The sequence below is a fragment of the Bos taurus genome, chromosome 4 (genome assembly GCF_002263795.3).
Source record: "Bos taurus isolate L1 Dominette 01449 registration number 42190680 breed Hereford chromosome 4, ARS-UCD2.0, whole genome shotgun sequence".
Lineage (NCBI taxonomy): Eukaryota > Metazoa > Chordata > Mammalia > Artiodactyla > Bovidae > Bos > Bos taurus.
This window is the reverse complement of record NC_037331.1, coordinates 118,969,032-118,991,751: the sequence shown is the minus strand read 5'-3', so window position 1 is coordinate 118,991,751 and position 22,720 is coordinate 118,969,032. Positions and strand designations below refer to the sequence as shown.

General features: G+C 53.7%; 1 protein-coding gene across 5 annotated transcripts in view; it reads left to right on the top strand.

The window, feature by feature from the left end:
• The window catches only part of PTPRN2 (protein tyrosine phosphatase receptor type N2), a 598,037-nt gene that overhangs the window by 338,332 nt on the left and 236,985 nt on the right, over positions 1-22,720 (top strand). For all 5 annotated transcript variants that reach the window (XM_010804706.4, XM_059886010.1, XM_059886012.1 and 2 more), the window contains one exon: positions 19,915-19,979. In XM_010804706.4, coding sequence (XP_010803008.1) covers positions 19,915-19,979 — 65 coding nt within the window. The remainder of the gene's footprint in view (positions 1-19,914; positions 19,980-22,720) is intronic.

Sequence of the window (22,720 nt, the reverse complement as noted above, 5' to 3'; positions counted from 1 at the left end):
ACCACATGTGGCTGGAAAAACCTATTCAGGCAGGCTAGAGGATTTCCAAAGGAGTGTGTAGGTTGAAACACTGTTACACCCAGGAATTATTAACTGGAGCTGTAAGCTAACTCTTTTTTCAGACAGAGGTAGTGGGGGACAGCCCCCCGTAAAGTCAGAGGTGTAGGTGAAAGCACAAAGCAGAAAGTAGGCAGACTCTGGTTTTGGGGGTAGATGCTCGAGAATTTCCAGGGGGACTCCTGAGGCTCGATCCCGCCTTTGCGTATGCCGAGCCTCCTTCCTCATGACCTTTGTCATGGGCGGAGTTCCTCACACTTGCTCCCGGCAGTGATAGAATTCCAGTTGAGCTATTCCAGATGCTGAAAGATGATGCTGTGTAAAGTGCTGCACTCAATATGTAATATGCAATATGCACTCAATATGCAATATGCCGGCTCCCGGCAGGGGCGTTCCAGGGGAAAAGTGACCGGCCTCGTGCCGGCAGTGGCAGTTCCTTGCGTTTGAGCTCAAGAAACCCTCCAGGGCCTCGACATCAGAGGAGCTGGTGAGGCGCAGAGCCGTCAGGACATTTGTCCTCAGGGATTGGGGGTCCCCTCGGATTGGCCTTCGGGTCTCCTGAACCCATCCAGGGTCCCTCCATGAGGGGGTCCCCGTCAGAGAGGCAGGAGGGAGTGGAACAGGGGTGCCTGGCTGTGGGTTGTCGGGGTGCAGGGGGAGGCCTGGGCTGAAGAAGGCTCTTCCTCGCTTGGGATCTTCAGCCAGCCACCGCGCCCCGGGTCTCGGTTCTCCGGCCTCTAGGTGGCTGTGGGGCGCCACTTCCTCCTGCTTCACACGCTGGGGCACTCTGGGGACCCGCGAACACGGAGCAGTGTCTTCCTCTGGCCATGAAGATGGGCAGGCCGGTGGAGGGAGGGGTGCCGGGTAAATGGGCCGTAGATGGTAACAGTGGTCAAGTAAGGGCAAAGACAGATACAGGAAATAAATATGTATCAAATCCACTCGTGTGTGTCACAGATGTACTCAAGGGCTTAGCAGAGTCTATCTTGATATGCCTTAATTGTTGTACATATATTGAAAATTATGACAAAAGTGGAAAGTATGTTTTGTAGGGAAATAACCCTCTCATCCCTGGGAGAACGGGTTTATAATTACTCAGAATAAGGGAAATCTGATGAAGAACGCTTCAAATCGCTGCCCATGTTCTTCCCCTTTTTAAAAACATGACTTCATTTTGTCCTGATTGTTTTAGGTTCGGGTGGGGCGATTAGGCACTCGTTTCCCGAGGCCTCAACCTGGAGCTGCCGGGAATTCAGGCTCTCCTGTGTCAGAGTCTGCGTTCTGACAAGATTGCAGGTGACCCCTGCATGCCCACAGCTCGAGAAGCCCCGTCCAGGGTGACCCGCGGTCCCCACATCCCCCCAGGGGGCAGCCACAGAGACGGGTCCGTGCGGCAGCTCCGAGCAGAGCCTGGGCGGGCCCGGGTGGTGCAGGGACCACCAGGAGCCGATGTCACGGGGCTCTTGACAGCAGACACGGGCGTCTAGACTTAGCGGATCTGGAAGGTTCTGGAGGAGATCTAACCAGCGCAGTGAGCTCTGGCCCCCGATGGCTCATGAGCGTTAGCGCGTGCCCTTTCGAGCCTCAGCTGCAGTGTTCTCATCACCCGGAGCGTGTGAGGCCCGTGCATCCTCGTTCATCGCAGCTGGACGAGCTGGAGGGTGGGGAGTGCAGCTCGGCATCCTGACGCGGGGCTTCTTACCCTGGTGGCACCCAGTACAGCCGGGGCGCCTCTCCAGGCCTGGGGAGCCCACACTCGTCTCCCTTTGGGCTCAAGAACGGAAATGGCCATCGTGGGGCAGGGACACCTCTGTTGGCTGTGACTCAGGACCACACCGGGGCCTCCACAAGCAGGCCCCATGAGTGGAGCCGGGGGGCCCTCCTGGGACAGGGGTCCCGGGGTGGGAGCCACAGTCATGGAGGAGCCGCTGCCCCTGCGGGGGTCGCTCGCCTCACAGCTTCATTGGAAGAGGACGCCTCCGCTCCAAACCCAGATTCTTCCTTATGATGCTTCATCTGAGAGCTCCTCTGTTGGTGAAAAGGACGAGGAATGGGAGGGTGTCCCCCGCAGGAAGCCCCCCAGCTTCCCCGACCCTCTCTGTGCTCTGGTCCTGCCCCTGGTGAGGAGGGCCCCTGCCAAGACTGGGGACGCTCTGAGCCCCCCACCCCTTCTTTCCAACCTTTATGGCCTTTATGACAGGGATCCCCCCATGGGCCACAGGGCCTGAAGAGGTGCCACTGGAACCACAGCCGTGTTCAGACGGTTCGCCTTAACCGAGAGGCAGTGGTCTCGCCTGTCCTCTGACTTCCCTTCTCACTGGCCTGGAGCCCAGCATGTCCGCATGTCAGGGCCCTTTGCAGAAGTGACTGCCTCTCCAGGTTCCTGCACTTCGTCCGTGGTTGAGGGGCTGAGAGTCAGGCCCTCCGAGGTCTGGCTGTGCCCCAGACACTGAGCTCAGATGCTTCAGAGCTTGGTCCTGGCCTCGGTCTGGACCACAGGGACGATGTGATGCTGTTCTCGGCGGTTCCAGCCGTGTGGGGGTCAGGTCCCGCACCCCCACCCTCTGCAGAACCGCTGGCCTCCCCCGGGTCCAGCCCTCATCTTGGCTCGCCCACCCCCCAGCCCCGCCGGCTCCCAGCCCGGACACACCCTGCTGCTCTTTCCTCGGTCTCAGGCAGTAACGAAGCGCCAGCTGCTCCCGCTACACCCACGCTGGCTCGTAGGAAGGTTCCCGGTGGCTTATCTGATTTTTATAGCTTGGGGTTAAAGAATTTCCCAGTGGAACTGCTCTGATATTGAGCTCTGCGGCGTGTTGGAATAAAGATAAAAAACCCAGAATGATGTTTTATTTATAGACCCGCATTGAAACACACACCATTTAGGCTGCATTTCACGTGAGGCCCTGGTGACAAATACGCGTGTCCATCTGAGTCAACAGTCTCCGGGGTCTTTATTAGCATCGCTTTGTGGAGAGGGGTTTTAACCGCCAGTGATGGGAGAGCAGGGGTCAGCTGGGCCCAGGGCGCCGGTTCTGGTGGCACCACTCATAATGGGTATTTTCACTGTGCTCTGAAGCAGAGCAGACAGATGTTTGTGAGCGAGGGACCCGCGGATGAGCCGTGTTGTTGGGACTCGGGGACGCAGTCAGCTGAAATATTGAAAATGTTTCCCACTCAGCTGATGCCAGCACGGCTCACACAGGACACCAGCCCCCTCCCACGGCCTCCAAGGCTTGGAGGGAAGGACGTGGCCTAACCCTGATGCTGCTCCCTGTCCAGAGCGGGGTCCCCCGAGCAGGCATCCGGGCAACCGTCTTCAGCAAGAGAAGAGGGTCGCGTCGAAGCCAGCACCTGGCCATGCGCGAGGGTCTTCTCGGGCTCTGCTGGTAATTTCCTCTGCAACCTCAATGTCCCAGGGGTGACTGGATGCTGCCTGCCTCTGGCCTCTTGTGCGGCAGGACTGTGGCCCAGAGGTCTGTTTTCATCTTTGCTGCAGGTTAGCATGCGCAAGGGCCCCAGGGCATGGGGCGAGGAGTCGGCCAGAACTCAGCCTCTGCGGGGAGCACCCCCACTGCCCCGTCACCTGGTTTTAAAAAATTAAAAATCCCGTATTTGAGATGTTAAGACATCGAACGGCAGTCAGTTGGGGTGGAAAAATAATAATCGCTCTTCAAGATTCCCCCAAACTTTCCTCTGCGGTGAGCATCTTTTTCTGAGAGGACGCCCTTTTCCTGAAGTCCTTAAGATGTTTGAGTGTCTGCCCAGGGCTGTCTGCACTTCACACACCAACAGCTGACCCCACGTTGGGCTTTCAGGCTGGTTGTCCCCGCTCCCTCAGCGTCCCTGTCGTGAACACCCAGCTCTGGCTGGCACACGGGTCGCCCCTGAGGAGCCACTGTTGACGCCTGATCATCGATTGAAGCCAGCTTGCAGCAGGGGTCACTCCTCGTGCCGCGTGCTCTGGGGGTTTGAGAAGTGTCCAATGCCGTGTCTCCCCTTTCCGGCGCCCTGTAGGGTGATTTCCCTGCCCTGTGGAGCCTCTGTGCTCTGCGGTTCACCCCCCACCCCAGCCCGACAGCCACTGGTCTTTCCGCTCCGTAGTTTTGTCTGTGGTCTCCATAGTTCTGTTTTTCCCAGAATGTCATATAGTTGGGATCTGTGTAGCTTTTTCAGACTGGTTTCTTTCACTTAATGATAGGCATTTAAGTTTCCTCCACATCTTTTCATGGCTTGACAGCTTATTAGAGTTTAGCGCTGAATAATACTCCGTTGTCTGGATGGACCACAGTTCGTTCGTCCCTTCACCTTCGGAAGCACATCTTGGTTGCTTCCAAGTTTTAGCATCAGTTGTGAATAAAGCCGCCGTCGACATCCACGTGCAGGCCCTGCGTGGATATGGTGTTCCGCTCCTTTGGGTGGATATCAAGGAGTGGGATTGTTGGATTGTCTGAGAAGATTATGTTCAGTTTTGCAGTTGACTGAAAAACTGTCTTCCAAAGTGGCTGTGCGTTCGTGCCAAGTCACTTCAGGCATGTCCGACTCTTTGCAAAACCATGGACTTCAGCCCACCGGGCTCCTCTGTCCATGGATTCTCCAGGCAGGAATACTGGAGTGGTTGCCATCTTCTTCAGAGTGGCCGTCCCGTTTTGCGTTTGCACCAGCAGTGGGGGCTTCTGTTACTCCACGTCCTTGTCGGCGTTTGGTGTTGGAGGTTCACATGTGGCCTTTCTGGTGGGTGTGTGGTGGGCCTCGCCGCTGTAGTTCCCATTTCCCTGATGACATGCGACGCGGAGCATCCTTTCATAGGTGCTTACTTAGATCTAGCTGCTTTGTTGAGGTGTCTGTTCAGGTCATTTGTACACTTTTAATTAGGTTGTCTCCTCACTATTGAGTTTTGAGAGTTCTCTGCTTACATTTTTAAGGCGCTTGTATGTGTTTTGTATATACATACATCCTTTGTCAGATATGACTTTTGAAATGTCTTCTAGCTTTTCTTTCCTTTCTCTTCCATGTCTCTTGCAGAAGTTCCTGATTGTAATGAAGTCCCGTTTGTAGATTATGCTGTTCATGTCGTGTCTAAAAAGTCATCACTGAGCCCCAGGTCAGCTAGGTCTTCTCCTCTGTCACCCTCTAGAGTTATTTAGTTTTATAATTTGCATTTTCTTCTATCATTGGATTGATTTTCTAAGAGGTGTGGTCTCTGCCCAGACCCACCCTGTGCACGTGGTCGATGGTGGCCCCTGCACCCCCAGTTAGGGGCCGGCCCTCTGCCATGAGCTGCCCTGGCCCCTTTGTCCGATGTCGGCCGCCCCCTCCTGTGCAGCTCTGTAAGTGCAGAGATGAGGTGGGCAGCCGGAGTGGCCCCACTTGCCCTGTCTGTCTGCAGTGTCACGCTGAAACCAGAAAAGATCAGCCGGGCTGTGGGGCCGTGAGGCCAGTCCCCAGGCTGCCCTTGGCCGGCAGAGGCTCCAGCCCCGACCTCTTGCTCCGCGGGCTCCCATGCCAGCTGCAGCCCTGAGAGGAGCTGAGCAGGGTCATTCACTCCACGGTGTTCAGAGCTGTTACTGACCCAAACTTGGGTCTGCTCGCCCAGCCCGGTAAAGCCGGCCCACTGCCCCCGAGTGATGGTGGAGGAAAGGCGGAGTCATTGCAGGGCCGGCAAGGAGAATGGGCAGCTCGTGCTTAAAAGGCCTGCAGGCTCTGGGGAAAGATTCTTAAACGCAAGGTGCGGGAGAGGCTGCAGGGCGTGTGACGGGCTGTGGGCACCCTTCTGGTTGTTTGGTGGTGACGTAATTGGGTTCAGCGTAGCCAAACCTCTGCTTCCACCGCGTCTGAGGTCTAGTGCTTGTGGGCAGCACGTCGTTGACTTCTTCCACCTGGTGGCGGTGTCGGTCGCTGCAAAACAGCTCAAAGGACACAGCTCAGAATATCGTCTACAGCCCTTGAGGAGGAACTAAAGGTCCTTGGCTTTGCTCAGTGGCTAAACTCCTATTATTTTGTCTTGTTTGACTCTTTTCCTTTCTTTCTGCCTTTTCTCACTTCTCTTAAGTTTATTCTTTGACTAAAGTCTTTCTGCAGACAAAAGGCAGATGGAGCACATGGGGTGGGTCGTCCGTCCCGGGAAGACCTGCTCAGTTTCAGAGCCGCTCTGCTTCCTCAGTCTGGGCCTCAGGCTTATCCTGGAGGAAGTTTCTTTGACAGTCTTTTCTATTTCTTCATAGTTTCTCTCTTCATACTTTACCAATCTAGTCATTTATACTTTCTTTCTTCATAGTTCGATTCCTTATGAGCTCCGATTTTTCATACACTAAGTGGTGTCATTAGCTTACGACTCTCAAGTTTCCACTTATCTGCGGTTACGTTTTGTTTTCATCATCAATTGTTAGTAATTTTGAATTAGGGATATCTTACTCTGCCATGTTAGACTTCTAGTGAGGGTTTTTGTGTCTTCCCCCTAAAAGCAAATTCTTAGACTCATTCATCAGTCCTGTTTCCTTGTATGATTTATTAATTTATAATTTTATTACTTGTTTCTGTTTCTTCCCTCAAGTTTCAGCGGTTTCACTTTGGACTCCTTAATTCGGATGCCTGGTTTCTGTGCTCTTCATTTCCTATGTGACAGTGAGAGCGGGGGTGGCCCACCCACTGCGGCACCTCCACGGGTCACGCTTGCAGGGACCTCACCATCGTGGTTTATGTGTGTGTCCAGTAACCACAGCTCTGATTTATTCTCCAACCTGCGAGCTTGAAGAGCGTACTTTTCTGTGCCCAGCTGATTAGAGAGTTTATTTCCTGTTGTTGTTCATTTCTAATTTTATTAGGTTATGGTTAGAGATGCAAGTTGTATAATTTTTACTCTGGGGGTACCATGAGGGCCTTCGCTGAGACCCAATATCTTTTCAGTTATGCCTTTGATTTTATTCCAGGGAGTCTTCCCAACTGCTCCTGAGCTATCTTTATTAACTGGGTTATTAAGACTCTCTGTGCCCGCCGTGGGTTGGAGAGACCAGTTTCGAGTCTGGCTGCTCTTTGCCCAGGGCCAGCGGATGGCGCCTGCCCCAGGGGCTGCCCCCGGGGAGTGCTGTGCGAGCAGAGCACTGGGCTCCATCCCAGGCCTCGTGAACCGTCAGTCAGAGCCTCCGTCTCTGAGTCTGAGCGGCGAGTCTGTTCTTTATTATTTCAGCCTTTTGTTTTATTTCTTGGCACATGCTGGGTCATGAATACTATACCTTCATTCTGGACTTGTTGGGACATTAATATGCAACTACCTTGTTTATTTCACTGAAAAAAGTATACATGACCTTGATGTTAATGCCATGACCACACCTTCATTTCTTTATATTTACCTCATTTTTCTTGCTCTTTCTGAACTGCTGTGTTGTAGATGGGTTTTCTGTAGATAACATATAGTTAGGCCTGAGTGAGAGAATTTGTCCTTGTGTAATTTAACCTATTCACAGTGACTGTCATAATGAGATATATATATATAATTTTGTTTTATGCTTTCTACTTTCCATGCTTCCTTCCCATCTCTTATTGTGTTCTGCCACGTAGATTGGATTGGTTTCGTATCGTTCTCAAGTGAGTTGGAGATGATAGTCACTCTTTTGTTTTTTAGACTTTTCAAAAACCATCTTGATCTGCATATTTCTAATTATCAACTTCAGGAATTTAGCTACTTCTCTCCTCTTAGGAAGGCACTTGAGGACCTCTGACTCCACGTTTTGTGATGTGGAGGCCCGATTCAACTTCACGCTCACCTTATCAAAGGCGTGTCTTTAGTAGTGTCTGTGTAGCAAACAAAAATCCAATGGGAAGCATAAGGAGGCTCCAACGGTGGGGGGAAGGCTCCTGTGGGGGCAGGTTAAAGGCCTGATGGCTGAGAATCGATCAGAACGACGTGTTGATGAGGGAATGTGGCTGTTTGGATACCTTTCAATAAAAATACCTTTGTCAGATTTCACTGAAATTTGCTTTGGGAAAGCCAATTACACAGTGAAATTGGTGGAAAATCTTATTATTATGAGCTCCTAGCCCTTGCTCCACCTCCTTTAATGTCTAGAGATGAACGGCAAGAAGGCACACGTCCATCCCTCCTGAACGCCAGGGCCCTCCTCCCTCAACACTTTTATTGGACTCGCAGTTTGCCGGGACCCACGCATGGAAAATTGCTGAAGATAAACATTGTATTTTAAATTACTGCAGGCAACCAGGCAGACTGGAAAAAATCACTTGAACAAATTGAAAACTGAAATGTTGATATCAGATATTAAATTAATGTAAGTGAGATTGAAACAATATCTAATTAAAATAATTTGAAAAATGAGTTAGAAATTGAAGCTGACATAGCTTTTACCAGCTTGTCATTGTCGTCCCCGTGCGATGAAGCTCCGTCCCCACCAAAGCCCAGCCTCTCCTGGGAGACCTCACGGGACACCCAGCAAATAAGAGCCTTTTATTTACTCAGTCGGGGCTGGAAGGTGAGGCCAGGAGGACCTTCCCTGGGACCCCATGGCAGAGGCTGACATCAGGCTCTCGTTTCCAAGGGAGGATGGCTCTTGGAGGTGCACTTTGCATTTGAGACTGAATGTGTTCAGCGCTCCGCTTCACACAGGGCGGTAGGCAGAGGAGGGCGGGTCTGCACTGCGGACTCGAGGCCCGAGCTCCGAGACGCAGGGGCCCTGCGAGCAGGCTCGGGTGCGTCGGCGCTGTGCTCCGGGAGCTGGCAGCGCCCCCTGGTCGGGGTGCCAGGGCCACTCTCTGCGTGAGGACAGGGCAGTGCCTGTGCTCTTCAGGCCCCTCGAACAGCTGCTTGGGACTGTCTGCATTCCTCTGCTTGTGAACAAAAGGTGACGGGAAGGGAGCCATTTGCAGCGCGGGAGCACGTGCTTCTTTCTGATCTCAGTCATCCGGAGGCCAGAGATGACCAGGAGTTGGAATGGCCTGGCTGAGTCTCACGGCCTCACTGAGAGCCTGGAGGGGGTAAGGGTGATGTCCAGGGGTCAGGACGGCCTGGCTGAGTGCCCTCAGCCTCACTGAGGGCCTGGAGGGGTGATGTTAGGGGTCAGGAAGGCCTGGCTGAGTGCCCACAACCTCACTGAGGGCCTGGAGGGGTGACGTCCAGGGGTCAGGATGGCCTGGCTGAGTGCCCGCAGCCTCACTGGGAGCCTGGAAGGGTGACGTCAGGGGTCAGGACGGCCTGTGTGAGTGCCCGCAGCCTCACTGAGAGCCTGGAGGGGTGACATCCAGGGGTCAAGACGGCCTGGCTGAGTGCCCACAACCTCACTGAGAGCCTGGAGGGGTGACATCAGGGGCTAGGACGGCCTGGCTGAGTGCCCATAGCCTCACTGAGGGCTGGAGGGGTGACGTCAGGGGTCAGGACGGCCTGGGTGAGTGCCCGCAGCCTCACTGAGGGCTGGAGGGGTGACATCAGGGGTCAGGACGGCCTGGCTGAGTGCCCATAGCCTCACTGAGGGCTGGAGGGGTGATGTCAGGGGTCAGTACGGCCTGGCTGAGTGCCTGCGACCTCACTGAGAGCCTGGAACGACTCCGGCTGTCTCTGAGCCAGCAGCTCTGGGGTTGGTCAGGCCCAGGCTGCTCTCCAAGTTGTAGATGACAGAGACTCTGGAACCTGCAGGCTGGGAAGGGCCTTTCTAGACTCTGCACGTGACATGCAGCGCAGTGGCTACTGACGTCCCGGCTCACAGTCCACACAGGCGTTCCTGCAGCAGGCCACACCCGACATTGAAGAATCCGACCATCCAACATGCGTTTACCTGTAGCTATGTTTAGTATAACAAAACCTGGGTCGGGATGGTCCCCTGGAGGAAGAGAAGGCAGCCTGCTCCGGTGTTCTTACCTGGAAACTGCCATGGACAGAGGAGTCTGGCGGGCCAGAGTCCATGGGGTCGCAGAGTCAGACGCAGCTGAGTGAGCCCATCCGCCCCATCGCCCGTTCCCTGCAGTGGCACGCCTCGTGTCTGTCATTCCCGCCACTTTGCTCAAAGCCTGCTAACCGGAAGCTGTCAGTGCTGGGTGGCGGCCTCCCGGGGGTGGCTTGAGTTTGTCCACTTCATCGTTGCACCGAGAAAGCCAGGTACTAGGACTGATCCTCATTCAGAAAGCAACCAGAAGTGCCAACGATCTGGCAGACTGAGGGAAAGCAGGAGCCTGAGGCATGAGGGACACTGACGTTGGCCTTCGTCTTCAGAGGATGCGCCTGAACTTTAACACCCATGACCCTGGAGACTGTGGAGGGCAGGAGCAAGACCCAGGGTGGGACTAACCCAGAGGGCGGCGAGGACCCACACAGGCCGCCGGGGCCACCCCAGAGCCACGGGGCGACGCGGCCCCCATCCACTCGGTCTGAGCCCGCGTGGTCACCAGGTGTGAGGGTGGCGCGGAGCACGCCCAGCCCCGAGGGAGCCTCCGTCCGCCTGCACGCCACCTGCTGGCCGCAAACCCAAAGCACGCATCTCATTTTAAACTGGAGCCCCAACTGGGTGGGCTTCCAGAAGCCTGGAAGAAGGAAGTGCAAATCCCTGGAGGAACGCTGCTGTTTCTCTGTCCTCAAAGCAGTCCCATAGTTAAAACCTCCAGAAATAGGAATTTCAGAACATGCTGGAAAATAAGACACCACGAGAAAGGTTGCCTGCAAGCACGGTCAGAATGAAACCTCGGACGCTGACTAGGAGAATTCTTAGTGAGCCCAAGAATCTTAGTCCGTTTAGAGGAATACAAAAGGAAGTTAATACAACCTGAAGATCAAGAGTCTTAATAATGACCAAAGATACTTCTTAAAATGAAAAATACAATTATAGAAATTTTAAACACAGGAGGTGAGTTTAACAACCGATTAAATCTAATTGAAGAGGGGATTAGGAAACTAAAAGATAGAACTGACTGAATTATCCAGAATGCAGCCTAGAGAGAGGGAAAGAAATGGAAAACATGTAAAGAAAAGGAAAAGGTAAGTATTCTTGGCAGAAAGTCTTTTATGTACTTACTAGGAGTTCCAGAAGAGAGGAGAAAGTGATCAAGCTTTACTGTTTGAAGATATAACGGCTAAAGAATCCCGTCACTGATGGAAGACTCGCGTCCTCAGATTCAAGAAGTCTAGCGGAGTGAAGACAATTCCACGTGCAGATTCGTAACAGAGAAACTGCAGGACATCCGAGACAAAGAGCAGATCTGAACAGTAGCCAAGGAGAAAGGAAAGCAAGGCAGGGAGGAGAGAGAATTCAATCTGCGGCTGATCTCTCAGCAGCTGAAAGGAGACTGGATGCCAGAAGTGTAATGTCTATATTGCTGGAGGGAAATCGCTGTCCACCTAGAACTGTACCGGACTTCCCTCGTGACTCAGACGGTAAAGAATCCGCCTGCAATGCGGGAGACCTGGGTTCGATCCCTGGGTTGGGAAGGTCCCCTGGGGAAGGGAACAGCTACCCACTCCAGTATTCTAGCCTGGAGAATCCCATGGACAGAGGAGCCTGGTGAGCCATGGGCTGGCAAAGAGTCGGACACCACTGAGCAACTTTCACTTTCACTTTAGAACTGTACCAAGAGGAAGTGTCTTTCAAAAATGAGGGCTTACAAGAAAATGTGCTGAACAAAGATACTTTTTTTTAAAAAAAAGACTATGTCACCGAGATTCTCATTTAAGTTAATTCTAAAAGATTTCCACAAGCAAAAGAAGATAACTGCATGAGGAAGACTTCAGGGGCAGAAGGGCTGATGAGCAAAGGAAACAGTGGATGTGGGAAGGCAGCTAAATGAAGAACGCCCTCTGGAATCACAGAGGAGCGGAATCGCGGGCGTGAGAGCAGCAGTGTCTGAGCTGCGTGAGGGCGCCTGGGTAGACTGCTCTAGGGCCTTTGTCAAGTTCAGGGAGCGCACAGGCCTTTCGGGGCAGGAGCATTTGCTCCTGTGGGCAACAGTCTCTGCGAAACCACTGAAGGATGGAGACAGGGAGTAGGGCCCTCAAACAGAAAGACACCAGAGGGTGCTGGGGTAAAGTCAGACGCGTCAGCAATCACAATAAAGGTGAGCAAGCCAGAGTTCAGTGAAAGAGATAGAAGAGGCAGAGGCCTACAGACTGGGAAGGTAGATATAAATTAAATATATATATATATATATATATATATATATATATAGAAGCAGAGGTCTACAGACTGGAAAGAAACTCAGACGCGTCAGCAATCACAATAAAGGTGAGCAAGCCAGAGTTCAGTGAAAGAGATAGAAGAAGCAGAGGCCTACAGACTGGGAAGGTAGATATAAATTAAATATATATACATATATATATGCATGTTGTTTGGAAGCATAGGTAAAAATACACAAAAGATACATACATACATACGTATGCACGCGCGCACACACACACACACACACACACACACCCCTTTGGGGGTTCCCGGGAGACTCAGCAGTAAAGAACCTGCCTGCCAGTGCAGGGACAGGGAGATGCGGCTTCAGTCCCTGGGTAGGGAAGATCCCCTGGAGAAGGAAACAGCAACCCTCTCCAGGATTCCTACCTCGGAAACTCCATGGGCAGAAGAGCCTGCTGGGCTACACAGTCCATGGGGTTGCAAAGAGTCAGACACGTCTTAGCAACTAAATAATAAATACAACAAGAAAGAGAGAGAAATAATATATATCAACATACAAATTTTAAAGCTATAATGCTTAATAATGCATAATAGAAATACCAAAGTATATTTTAATACCTGGGAGTTTGCATTTAAATCTGCAAGTTGAGGGAAATTTACTGTTTTAACTGTGTTAGAAAAGAAAGAAGAATTAAATAACTGAGTTTTTAATTTAAGAAGTTAGAAAAAAGAACAACAGAATAAACCCAAGTAAAGTGGAAGGAATGAAATAATAAAGATAGAAGCAGAAATGACTGAAATAGAGAACAAATATAAAACGGAGATATAAAATATAAAAAAATTTTTATAAAAAGCAGAAGTATTTCTTTTGGGGGAAAAACTGATAAAATCTCCATTGTAGATGGTCAATATGAAAGAAAGCAAAAACTATACTGGGAGGCTTCCCTTGTGGCTCAGCTGGTAAAGAATCTGCCTGCAATCTGGGAGACCTGGGTTCGATCCCTGGGTTGGGAAGATCCCCTGGAGAAGGGAAAGGCTACCCACTCCGGTATTCTGGCCTGGAGAATCCCACGGACTGTTTAGTCCATGGGGTCACAAAGAGTCAGACATGACTGAGCGACTGTCACTTCCAACTTCATATTGGGAGTCAAAAGTGGAACGTAGCTACAGACGCTTTACTGTATGAAAGGTGAGCAAGAGGGTGAACAGGGTTGTGACTGTTTATTCGAAAATTCAGATACCATGACCAAAATGAAGAAATAGAAAGGCTGTGTGCTGTCACCCTGCTTATTTAACTTAATATACAGAGTACACCATGCGAAATGCCTGTCTGGGTGAATCACAAGCTGGAATCAAGATGTTTACCTACTAACTTAATTTCTTCTTTGGTTATAGGATTGTTCTTGTTCAGTCGCTAAGTCGTGTCTGACTCTTAGAAACCCCATGGACTGCAGCATGCCAGGCTCCTCTGTCCTTCACTATCTCCTGAAGTTTGCTCAAATTAATGTTCATTGAGTCAGTGATGCCATCCAACCCTCTCATCCTCTGCTGTCCCCTTCTCCTCCTGCCTTCAATCTTTCCCAGCATCAGGGTCTTTTCCAGTGAGTCAGTTCTTCACATCAGGTGGCCAAAGTATTGGAGCTTCCGCATCAGCATCCTTCCAATGTATATTCAGGACTGATCTCCTTTAGGATAGACTGGTTTGTTCTTCCTGATGTCCAAGGGACTCTCAAGAGTCTTCTCCAGCACCACAATTACAAGCATCAATTCTTTGGTGCTCAGCCTTCTTTATGGTTCAAATCTCACATATATACATGGCTACTGGAAAAGCCATAGGTTTGATTAGACAGACCTTTGTTGGCAGTGTGATGTCTCTGCCTTTTAATATGCTGTCTAGGTTTGTCATAGCTTTCCTTCCAAGGAGTCTTAATTTCATGACTGCGGTCACCATCCATAGTAATTTTGGAGACCAAGCACAGAAAATCTGTCACCAGTTTTTCCCTTTCCATTTGCCATGAAGTGATAGGACCGGATGCCATGATCTTACTTTTTTGAATGTTCAGTTTCAAGCCAGCTTTTCCACTCTCCTCTTTCACCCTCATCAAGAGGCTCTTTAGTTCCTCTTTGATTTCTGCCATTAGGGTGGTATCATCTGCATATCTGAGGTTGATGTTTCTCCCAGCAATCTTGATTCCTCTGTCATTCCACTATCTCCTGGAGTTTGCTCAAACTCATGTCCATTGAGTCTGTGATGCCATCTTATCATCTCATCCTCTGTCATCCCCTTCTCCTCCTGCCTTCAGTCTTTCCCAGCATCAGGGTCTCTTCCAGTGAGTCAGCTCTTCACATCAGGTGGCCAAAGTATTGGAGTTTCAGCTTCAGCATCAGTCCTTCCAATGAATATTCAGGGTTGATTTCCTTTAGGATTGACTGGTTTGATCTTCCTGCAGTCCAAGGGACTCTCAAGAGTCTTCTCCAGCATCACAGTTGGAAAACATCAGTTCTTTGTCGCTCAGCCTTCTTTATGATCCAACTCTCACGTTGGTACTTGGCTACTGGAAAAACCATAGCTTCGACTATACAGACCTTTGTGTAATAATTTAAAGACATACACTTCCTAAATTGTAGCATATTTATTTATAAATGTATTTTCTTCCCTTTGTTTTGCAAAATCACTGATAACATTGTTTAAAAAAGATTTTCACAAAATCTATGCACTTCCCAGGCGGTCCAGCGGCTGACTCCACGCTCCCAGTGCAGGGGCCCTGAGTTCAACCCCTGCTCAGGGAACCAGACCGCGTGCGCCACAACTAAAGGGCTTGCATGTCACAAGACCCGTTGCAGCCAAATAAGTGAGAAACAGCAAAAATCATTTTCAAAAAGTCTGTGCGTTTCAACAGAAATAATCCAGCTGTAATTGCACACATTGTATAAAATGTGAAACTGTTTTCATCAAAAATATAAGATACATGTGAAATTGCAAATTAAAATTATATCCCTTCAAGAAGACATTTTAAAAAGTTAAAATGAACTATTAGAGTTATAAAATAAAATGAATTAATAAGTAACAAAGCTTTAAATCTAAAGTGTTTAAATAAAGCTGAAGTTTTATCTTGTTTTTGAAACTGTAATCAAATTATAGTCATTTTTTATAAAAATAAAGTGTGTGCAGTTCAACTTCAATATCCATCTAGTTGCCAGTATGATGAGCCAGGGACATGATGTGTGACGTTCCACCCAGACGGACAAACAGAGAAATCGATAGATGTCCTTCTGGTTGCAAAACGCTTCTCAGCCGCGCAGACTACGTGATGGTCCGAAGGGACCTGCAGAACTTGCAGAACTGCAAACCAAGATGCTGGGAAACGGGAGAGTGGGCTCAGCCCCACAGGCAGGAAGCCTTTGCTTTCTGGCTGAGGGCAGGATGGACAAGTTAATTAATGTGTGTCTTCTCCACCTGGCTCTCTTTCTTGACATGCAGACCCTCCCCAGCTCGAAGGCTTGTGGGGTTGGGATGAGCAGACCGGACAAGCAGGGTGTGGCCCCTCCCCAGGCCTGCAGCTTGGCCAGATGGCCCCTGCTGACTGCCGAACCTGTGCTCGTGCCCTGCGGGGGGACCCCCCTGACAGGGCCGGGCCTCCGCGCGTCCTCAGGCAGGCGACTCGCAGCTCCCCGGGGCCTGGGGGGACTGCTGCTCACCTGGGCCCCCTGCTCAGAGCCGAGGGGGAGGCCAGGCTCCCAGAACTGTGGCATCAACTTTCCTACCAATCCGCCCCCTTCCCAGGCCTGCTTTGCCCAGCAAGTTCTGAGCAGCTGGCATCTCTAAGGAAAGGTCCAGTCCCTCCCTGGGCTGCTGACCAGAGGCCGTGCCGATTTCAGCAAGGCTGGTCCCGGGGCGATGGGTCCGGTCAGTGTCCCAGATGCTCTGGGCTGTTCACTTCTGCAGAGGTTGCTGGCGGGAGCCGGTGCAGAGGGACGAGTGTCTCCTCGGGCAGATGAGCACAGGCGTGTGGATCCGCACCCTAGGAGCAGCACCTCTGTCTCTGCCAGAAGCCGGCTCCACGCCTTCCTGCAGTGGTGGGTCCCCCATGTCCGTCCGCCGCCCAGCCCCGCTCCCCGCCTCCCGCTTTCTAATGGGCACGGCCATTAAGTTGTCCCTGTAGCAATTCAGATCACAGAAGAGACTTCTGCACATCCTTTCAGGTTAGAATCACGAGGATAAAGAAGGAGGCAAAATTATTCCACTGTAGCTACGGGCTTAATTATATGGAATGCTGCATAAATTGTCAAGTACGAAGAATTATTCTGATAAATTAAAATACTAATTAAATAGGCTATTGCGGAGTTTTGAGAACATTGTGGGGTTCTGCTCCTCCAGGTAATTTGCATATCCTTCATCTAGCGAATTTAATTTTAAAGGACTTCTTTTTGTGTTTGGAAACCCTTTTTGTCTCCTGTGAAGATAAGAATGGGCTTTATGCATTGTTCTCGCCTTTATTAAAGCAGCGTCTCCTGGAGTCTCTGCATCCTGGCCTGCTGGCGCTCACGCCCACCAGCTCAGGGTCCACGTTTGGGCATAAAAATAACCCGGAGCCGACAGCCAGCAGGAAATCCAGGCCCAGCAGGGCTCCTCTGTCCCCTTGAAAGGTTCCAGCCCTGCCTGGGAGTGGAGATGAGCTCCACGTCCCGTGGAGGGTGAAAGTCGTCTCCCTTGTGTCTCCAGGGGGTGCTGGGCAGGGGGCACACAGGGGTCGGTGCCCGGGAGCCAGGTCTGGACGCCTGACGGAGCTCAGGGCACACGTCTGGGTGAGGGACACGATGCATGAACATGCGAGGTCCCCTCCACTCGGCAGAAGGGACGCATGAGGTGAAGTCCACGCAGCTGGGCCAGGGAGCCTTGGAGCAAATGGACACAGCGGTGGCTGTCTAAGAACAGCGTGGGGAGGACTCGGGATGGCTGAGACTTGCAGAGCATGCTGAAGACCCGCAGACCACTGGTCCTTTCAGATCAGCGTGAGCTACAATAAATGGATGTAAATAAACAACCACAAAAGGGCTCAGCCTAGTACAAACTGTACCGTTCACACAGGCTGGAATAAAGGGACCATCCCAGAGTGTGTGTGTGCGGCTGCCATCCCCACCGGTGAGAAATTTTAAAAGGGAGACAGGCTTTGTTGAAAAGGAGTTGATGCCCAAGACTGAGAAGGTCACACAAGAGCCTGAGACTTGGAGAAGAGCGTTTAGGTCCCATAGACGCATACGTTCCAGCCGCCGAGGGGACACACGTGTGCCCGGAAACCGCACTGACTGTCTCCTGGGAGGTTTCTCGGCTGAGAGCGGGAAGGCAGGGACCCTGGGGGGCTCTCGGAAGACGCCCACTCCAGGCGGCGCCTTGGGGCACTGCTGCTCTCTGGCTGAGGATGGAGGTGGGCTGGAGGTGGACCCGGAGTCGAACTCAAGGCAGCATGATTTGGGACTCTAGCTCAAGTCGTTCGGAGAAGGTGCCCGTGGCCTCCGGAGGCCCCCGTGAGCATCCCAGCAAAGGCTCCACATGTTCTTCGAGAAAGAGCCTGTCGGGGAGCGGGGTGGGCAGCCTCAGGAGGACACTGGCGGCTCGTGCTGTTCTTGGACAACGTGACAGTAGTGGATGGTGTGGGGTGTTAGGGGCAGACTCACCACGTGCTGAACCACGGCTGCCACAGAGCAGAGTCTGTGGGTCACGTGAAGCTGAGCGAAGGTGGCTGGTCCTCCCGCAGGGTGCGCCTGGTCCTGCGTGCACGTGCGTACCCGTGTGTGTGTGCTGTGCATGCACACGTGCGGTGATTGGGACGAGGCCCGCTTACGGAGGGCTGTTAACACCCCGCGGCACCTGAGGACCACAGCAGACTCGAAGGGCGGAGCAGACTCTGCAAATCGGAGGAGAACAGGGGCAGACGTGCGTCCTGACCCGGGAGGCAGGGACGGGCCCCTGTGCTGCCGACCCGTCTCCCCTGCAGAGCAGGGGGCACTCCTGGGGCTTCTCTGGGTGGTAATGGAATGTCTGGGGAGGCGGGGATCCCTCCGGCCGATGCTGGAGGGACTAGGCCGTGTCCAGCCCCTCCCAGCAGACCCTGGATGTTCCGACTGCCTGCAGGACGCACCGGCCCCAGCATTTTGTCTGTCCCACCTGTTTGGTTTTTCAGGGACAGCCCCCATGAGTGCTGTGTCAGTTCCCAGTGAAAATCCTTTAGCAGACCCAGCCCCTTGTCAGCACGAGGCTGAGTCCCCAGGCTCCCTGGCTGGCCCCCTGAGAGGCGGGCAGCTGGGGGAGCCCTCCGCGGGCACACTTGAGGATGGCGAGTGATCCTTGGCGGCTGAGCCTCAGGAGTCCCTCCGGCAGGTGTGCGGACGCCTGGCTGGGTGCTCGCAGCCTCCCTGCTCGCTGGCTGTTCACCTTGCGCCTGGAATGCCTGTCCGTCCTCTGCAGCCATGGTGGAGCACATTTAATTCCATCTTTAGTGCTTTGTGTCCTCAGCCTATTGAAGACTCACTATTATCCCCCCAAAGTAGCCTGTCATTCAGTAAAATGCCTCCTTTGTTCGCAGGAGAACATTAAAATCAATTGCTTTATACCCTATCTCTTAAAGAATATCCTCCATTCAAGGCTTACCTTTGAGCCGCTGCCCCCTCACCACCCTGCCACCCTCTCCCCAGCTTAGAGCTTCTTCAAGTGCTGCTGCGGTAACCCCTGGGTTTGTGTCTGCCTCCCCCAGGGCTCCCATAATTACCTAAATGTAAGAAATAACATTCATTTGTTCAAAGGAAAACTTTCTGCCAGACAAGGAGAGGGCCCCGGAGGCTGGGGAGGTGGCTGTGGCAGGCTCTGTGTGTATCCCTCTGAAAGATATAATTCCATCACCTAAGATGCACGGAGGTGTTTCACAGTAAGAGTGAAAGTGATGGTTGTTTTGCTCTCTCATTCTGCATTAATCACAACTGCAATGCACTCTTCCTTCTTAGGCTTTGCGATAAAATTCTATTCCTCCTGGTTTTCATTTCCAAAATGACATGGGCTTTATCCGAAAGAGTATTCCCGCAGAATCGTAAGCCAAGGTCAATTGCCTTGTGACACCCTCCCTCTCCAGGAGGTGGGGACCGCGCGCCTGCCGGGCTGGCGTCGGGATTAACTGGGCTTCATCTCCGGCAGCTAATTGTTTCCAGGACCCATTCCACTTGGTCTGATATGGAGGGTAATTCATTCTCTGAGAGTCTTGCTCATTCTAAGTCAGGAGCAAAGTAGGACGAGGGTAGTGCTGGAGGTGGGTCCTCACAGGATGTTCTGCCAGGGGTAGGAGCCAGAGGGGGTAGACAGCTCCGGGAGCGGGTGAGGAAGGCTCAGTCGGGCCCCCCGGCTGGTAAGTCTGTCTGTGAACACAAGCCTTGGGACCAGAACCTACTTCCCAGTACACATATGCAACCCGCCTGTCGTTCAAACCAAGACTCCGGGCGGCACGCCTGCCTCCCGTCTCTCGCCCAGGCTCCATAAGGATGCTGTGAATTTCCTAAGATGATGGTTTGTGGGAGGGACCCACATCCTGCCCTGGGTGGGGAGCCCCCTGCCCGGGTCTCCACACCAGGCTCCTCCACAGCTAACCGTCCACAGCTAACCAGGCAGGCAGTGACCACGGGGCTGGGTGGTAGGGGGTGCTCAGGTGTCTGGAGAACGCGCTTCTCTCCTCGCTGACCTCTTGCCTCTCCATCTCTCCCGCAGCTGACAACAGAGACAAACTGCAGACCATGTCTGGGCTGAGAGTTCTTCAGGCCGGAGTCGGCTCGGTGAGTGACTGCGCGGCCGGGGGCCTGGCAGGCCCTGGCCGGGGCCGGAGCGGGGGCGGGCTGGTACTCCGGTGGCGGGGGCGGTGCTCATGCGTGGTGCCCGGCTTGTGTGACGACGCTGTTTGGTTGCCTTTGAAACTGTGCTCGGTGTCTCCCTCGAGAAAATGCTGGAGCCTCTGGGAGCGCGATCTCCCTTCTTCCAGTGACACAGGTGTGAGGTCTGCAGCGGGAAAGTTGTTCTCTTCTTCCCGCGGGAGGGGCCCTTCCATCTCCCTAGTTACAGACCCCGTGGGGCGGGGCGGAGAGAGCAGGGCGCCTGCGCGTAGACGTGACACCCTCGGAGGCGTCGAGTCCCAGCATCGCCGCGCCGGCCACATAAGTAGGCACTCGACTGAGTCCTCCATCAGCAATTAGAGCCGAAGGCACTCAGCCCCGGAGCCCTGGCGCGGGCCGAGCGGATCGCGGGCAGTTAATGAAACGTGCGCTGTGCGCCGCGGATGCACCGCCCTGGGGTGCTTGTCCCCATCGTGAGTCAGCGGGCCCGGAGCCAGTCTGTGCGCGCGCATCTGAAATCCCTGATTTCACGCCCGCCGTGACAGTAATTAACCGTTAAGGGCGCTTATTTACCCGCTCCTGGCTCAGGGCGAGATGCCTCCACGTGGCCACTCCAAGGCCCACCGGAGCCCTGGCTCTTGAAATAAGAACGTATTTAGCAGCTGCTTCGGCACAGAGGCAGGCTCTGTGCTCCACAGACACCAGGCAGGGCACCTTGCGGGGGGCCTGCGTCGAAGCCCCTGTGTCCCCAACCTTGGCAATTGGTGACGGGGAGGGGACGCCCGGGGTCTGTGGGCCCCCAAAACCATCTATAACCCTCGGGGGTGCAGTGACCACTGGCCGGAAGGCAGAGGGTTCGGAGGATCCAGGCACAGATGGAAGGTTCTGGTCCGCGGCTCCCAGCCTCTGCAGGGTGTCCTTCCTGCAGGAGGTGCCTGGTGCCCAGTGGTGGAGCGGACCCAGACCAACTCTGGCGAGGGCCCTGAGCATCAGGGGTCAGAGGCGGCTCAGGCCCTGGGCCCCTCCCTCCTGTGCGGTGGCAGAGCGTGTTCCTTGGAGATGGCAGACCGCCCTGGACAGGGGAGGGGAGGAAGTACCCAGGTCGGGGTGCGGAGCTGGGGGCTGCTGTGGTTCTGGGCGGTGGGGAGTTGGGGGTGGGGGTGTTGCGACTTTGCGGACTCCTCTGACTAGAGGTCGTAGGGACAGGTCTCGGAGGAGGGCGCTGACCACTGCCCCCTGCTCCTAGCCTGGCCGGGCACACATCCAGCTTGCACGCAGGGCCCCCTGTCTGTGATCTGACGCCTGTGTCACAGCTCGGAGACCTGCCCTGCCCCCTGGCCCCCGCCGCCCATGAACCCTGGGCCCCCCACGCCCCACCCTGCCGTCACGCTCCCCCGCATGGTCACTGCTCCCTGGCTCATCCTGTTGGACAAACACGTGCACCGGCGTGTCCAGCTCATACAGTGAAAGCTCCCTGGACATGTCTCTCGGCACACTGGCCTTCTCGCCTCCCTGCCGCTCGCTGCCTCCTTCTTCCCAAAACCACCCCCAAATCTGCAAAGGCGTCTGGATTCCTAGCACCAGAAGGTCAGCATCTGCTCACTCCTGACACCCGGCCCAGCCCAGCCCCTAGCGTCCCCTGGATGGTTCACGTCTGCGGCCTCGGAGCTCAGTGGTCAGCAGCAGTGGTCACTGTCCTGAGCGTGGCCTCTGGTCCTCCTGGCCTGCCTGCCTGGCCTCCTTCTGAAGCCAGCTGCACTGAGGGGTCTTCGTGTGGGGTCTGTATGTCCCCGGGGATCTCCCTGAGGCCACGACCCTTACGTCATCCTGTGACGATGACCCCACCTGGCCCGTTCTCCACGCTCCAGGCATGCACAGACACCAGCCCTAACTTTCTGTCCTTGGAGACCAGCAAGGGGTCCCCGAGGCTGGGCGAAGCAAGGACCCTAAACCTCTCCCCACACACACACCTGGCCCTGCCCCGGACCCCAGCTCACGGCAGAAATTGGTGACGCGCTTTCTGGGGACTGGGGGACCCCACAAGGGGAGCCTGAGTCTCTGGCGGCTTGTCTGCAGAGATGACAACCTACACTCAGAGGGGAGCCCCTGCCCACTTCTGGGTGCCCTTCCACTATCTGGCAGGGCTCCGGCCTGGACAGTGGGGGTGCAGGGCAGAGCAGACCCCAGCCCACAGCACTGCTCCTGCGTCTTCGTCCTTGCTTGCTTCCTCTGTGCTCCTCAAGCGGCCAGAAGCCTGACCTCACCCTCCCCAGGGGCAGGAAACAGCCACATCCCAGACCGCGTACTCCGTCCCAGGCTGAAGCGTGGCCGCGGGCGGCTCTCCTCCCCAGGGTCTCCCCGAGTCGCCCGTGTCTTCCCGGGGCGCCGGGTCTCCGCGGCCACGGGGTGCTCTGAGCCCGGGTCTCAGGCCCCGTCCTTTTTCATCCTCAGAGGCAGTGCCGCCATCGCCTTTGCGGTTGTCCGGCCCCGAACCCAGGTCCCATAGTGGGAAGGGGGTGTGTGTGCGTGGGGTGGGCCCTGGATCTGGAAACGGGCGCAGGAGGGGCAAGTGGAGATATGTGTAAGAAGCTAGTCTTTCTTTTTCTAATTTTAATTGCCTTGTGCAGTGTTGAGCCTGATTTTGATGCTTCTGATTTTCCTTGAAATGTATTTGATATGAATGTCTC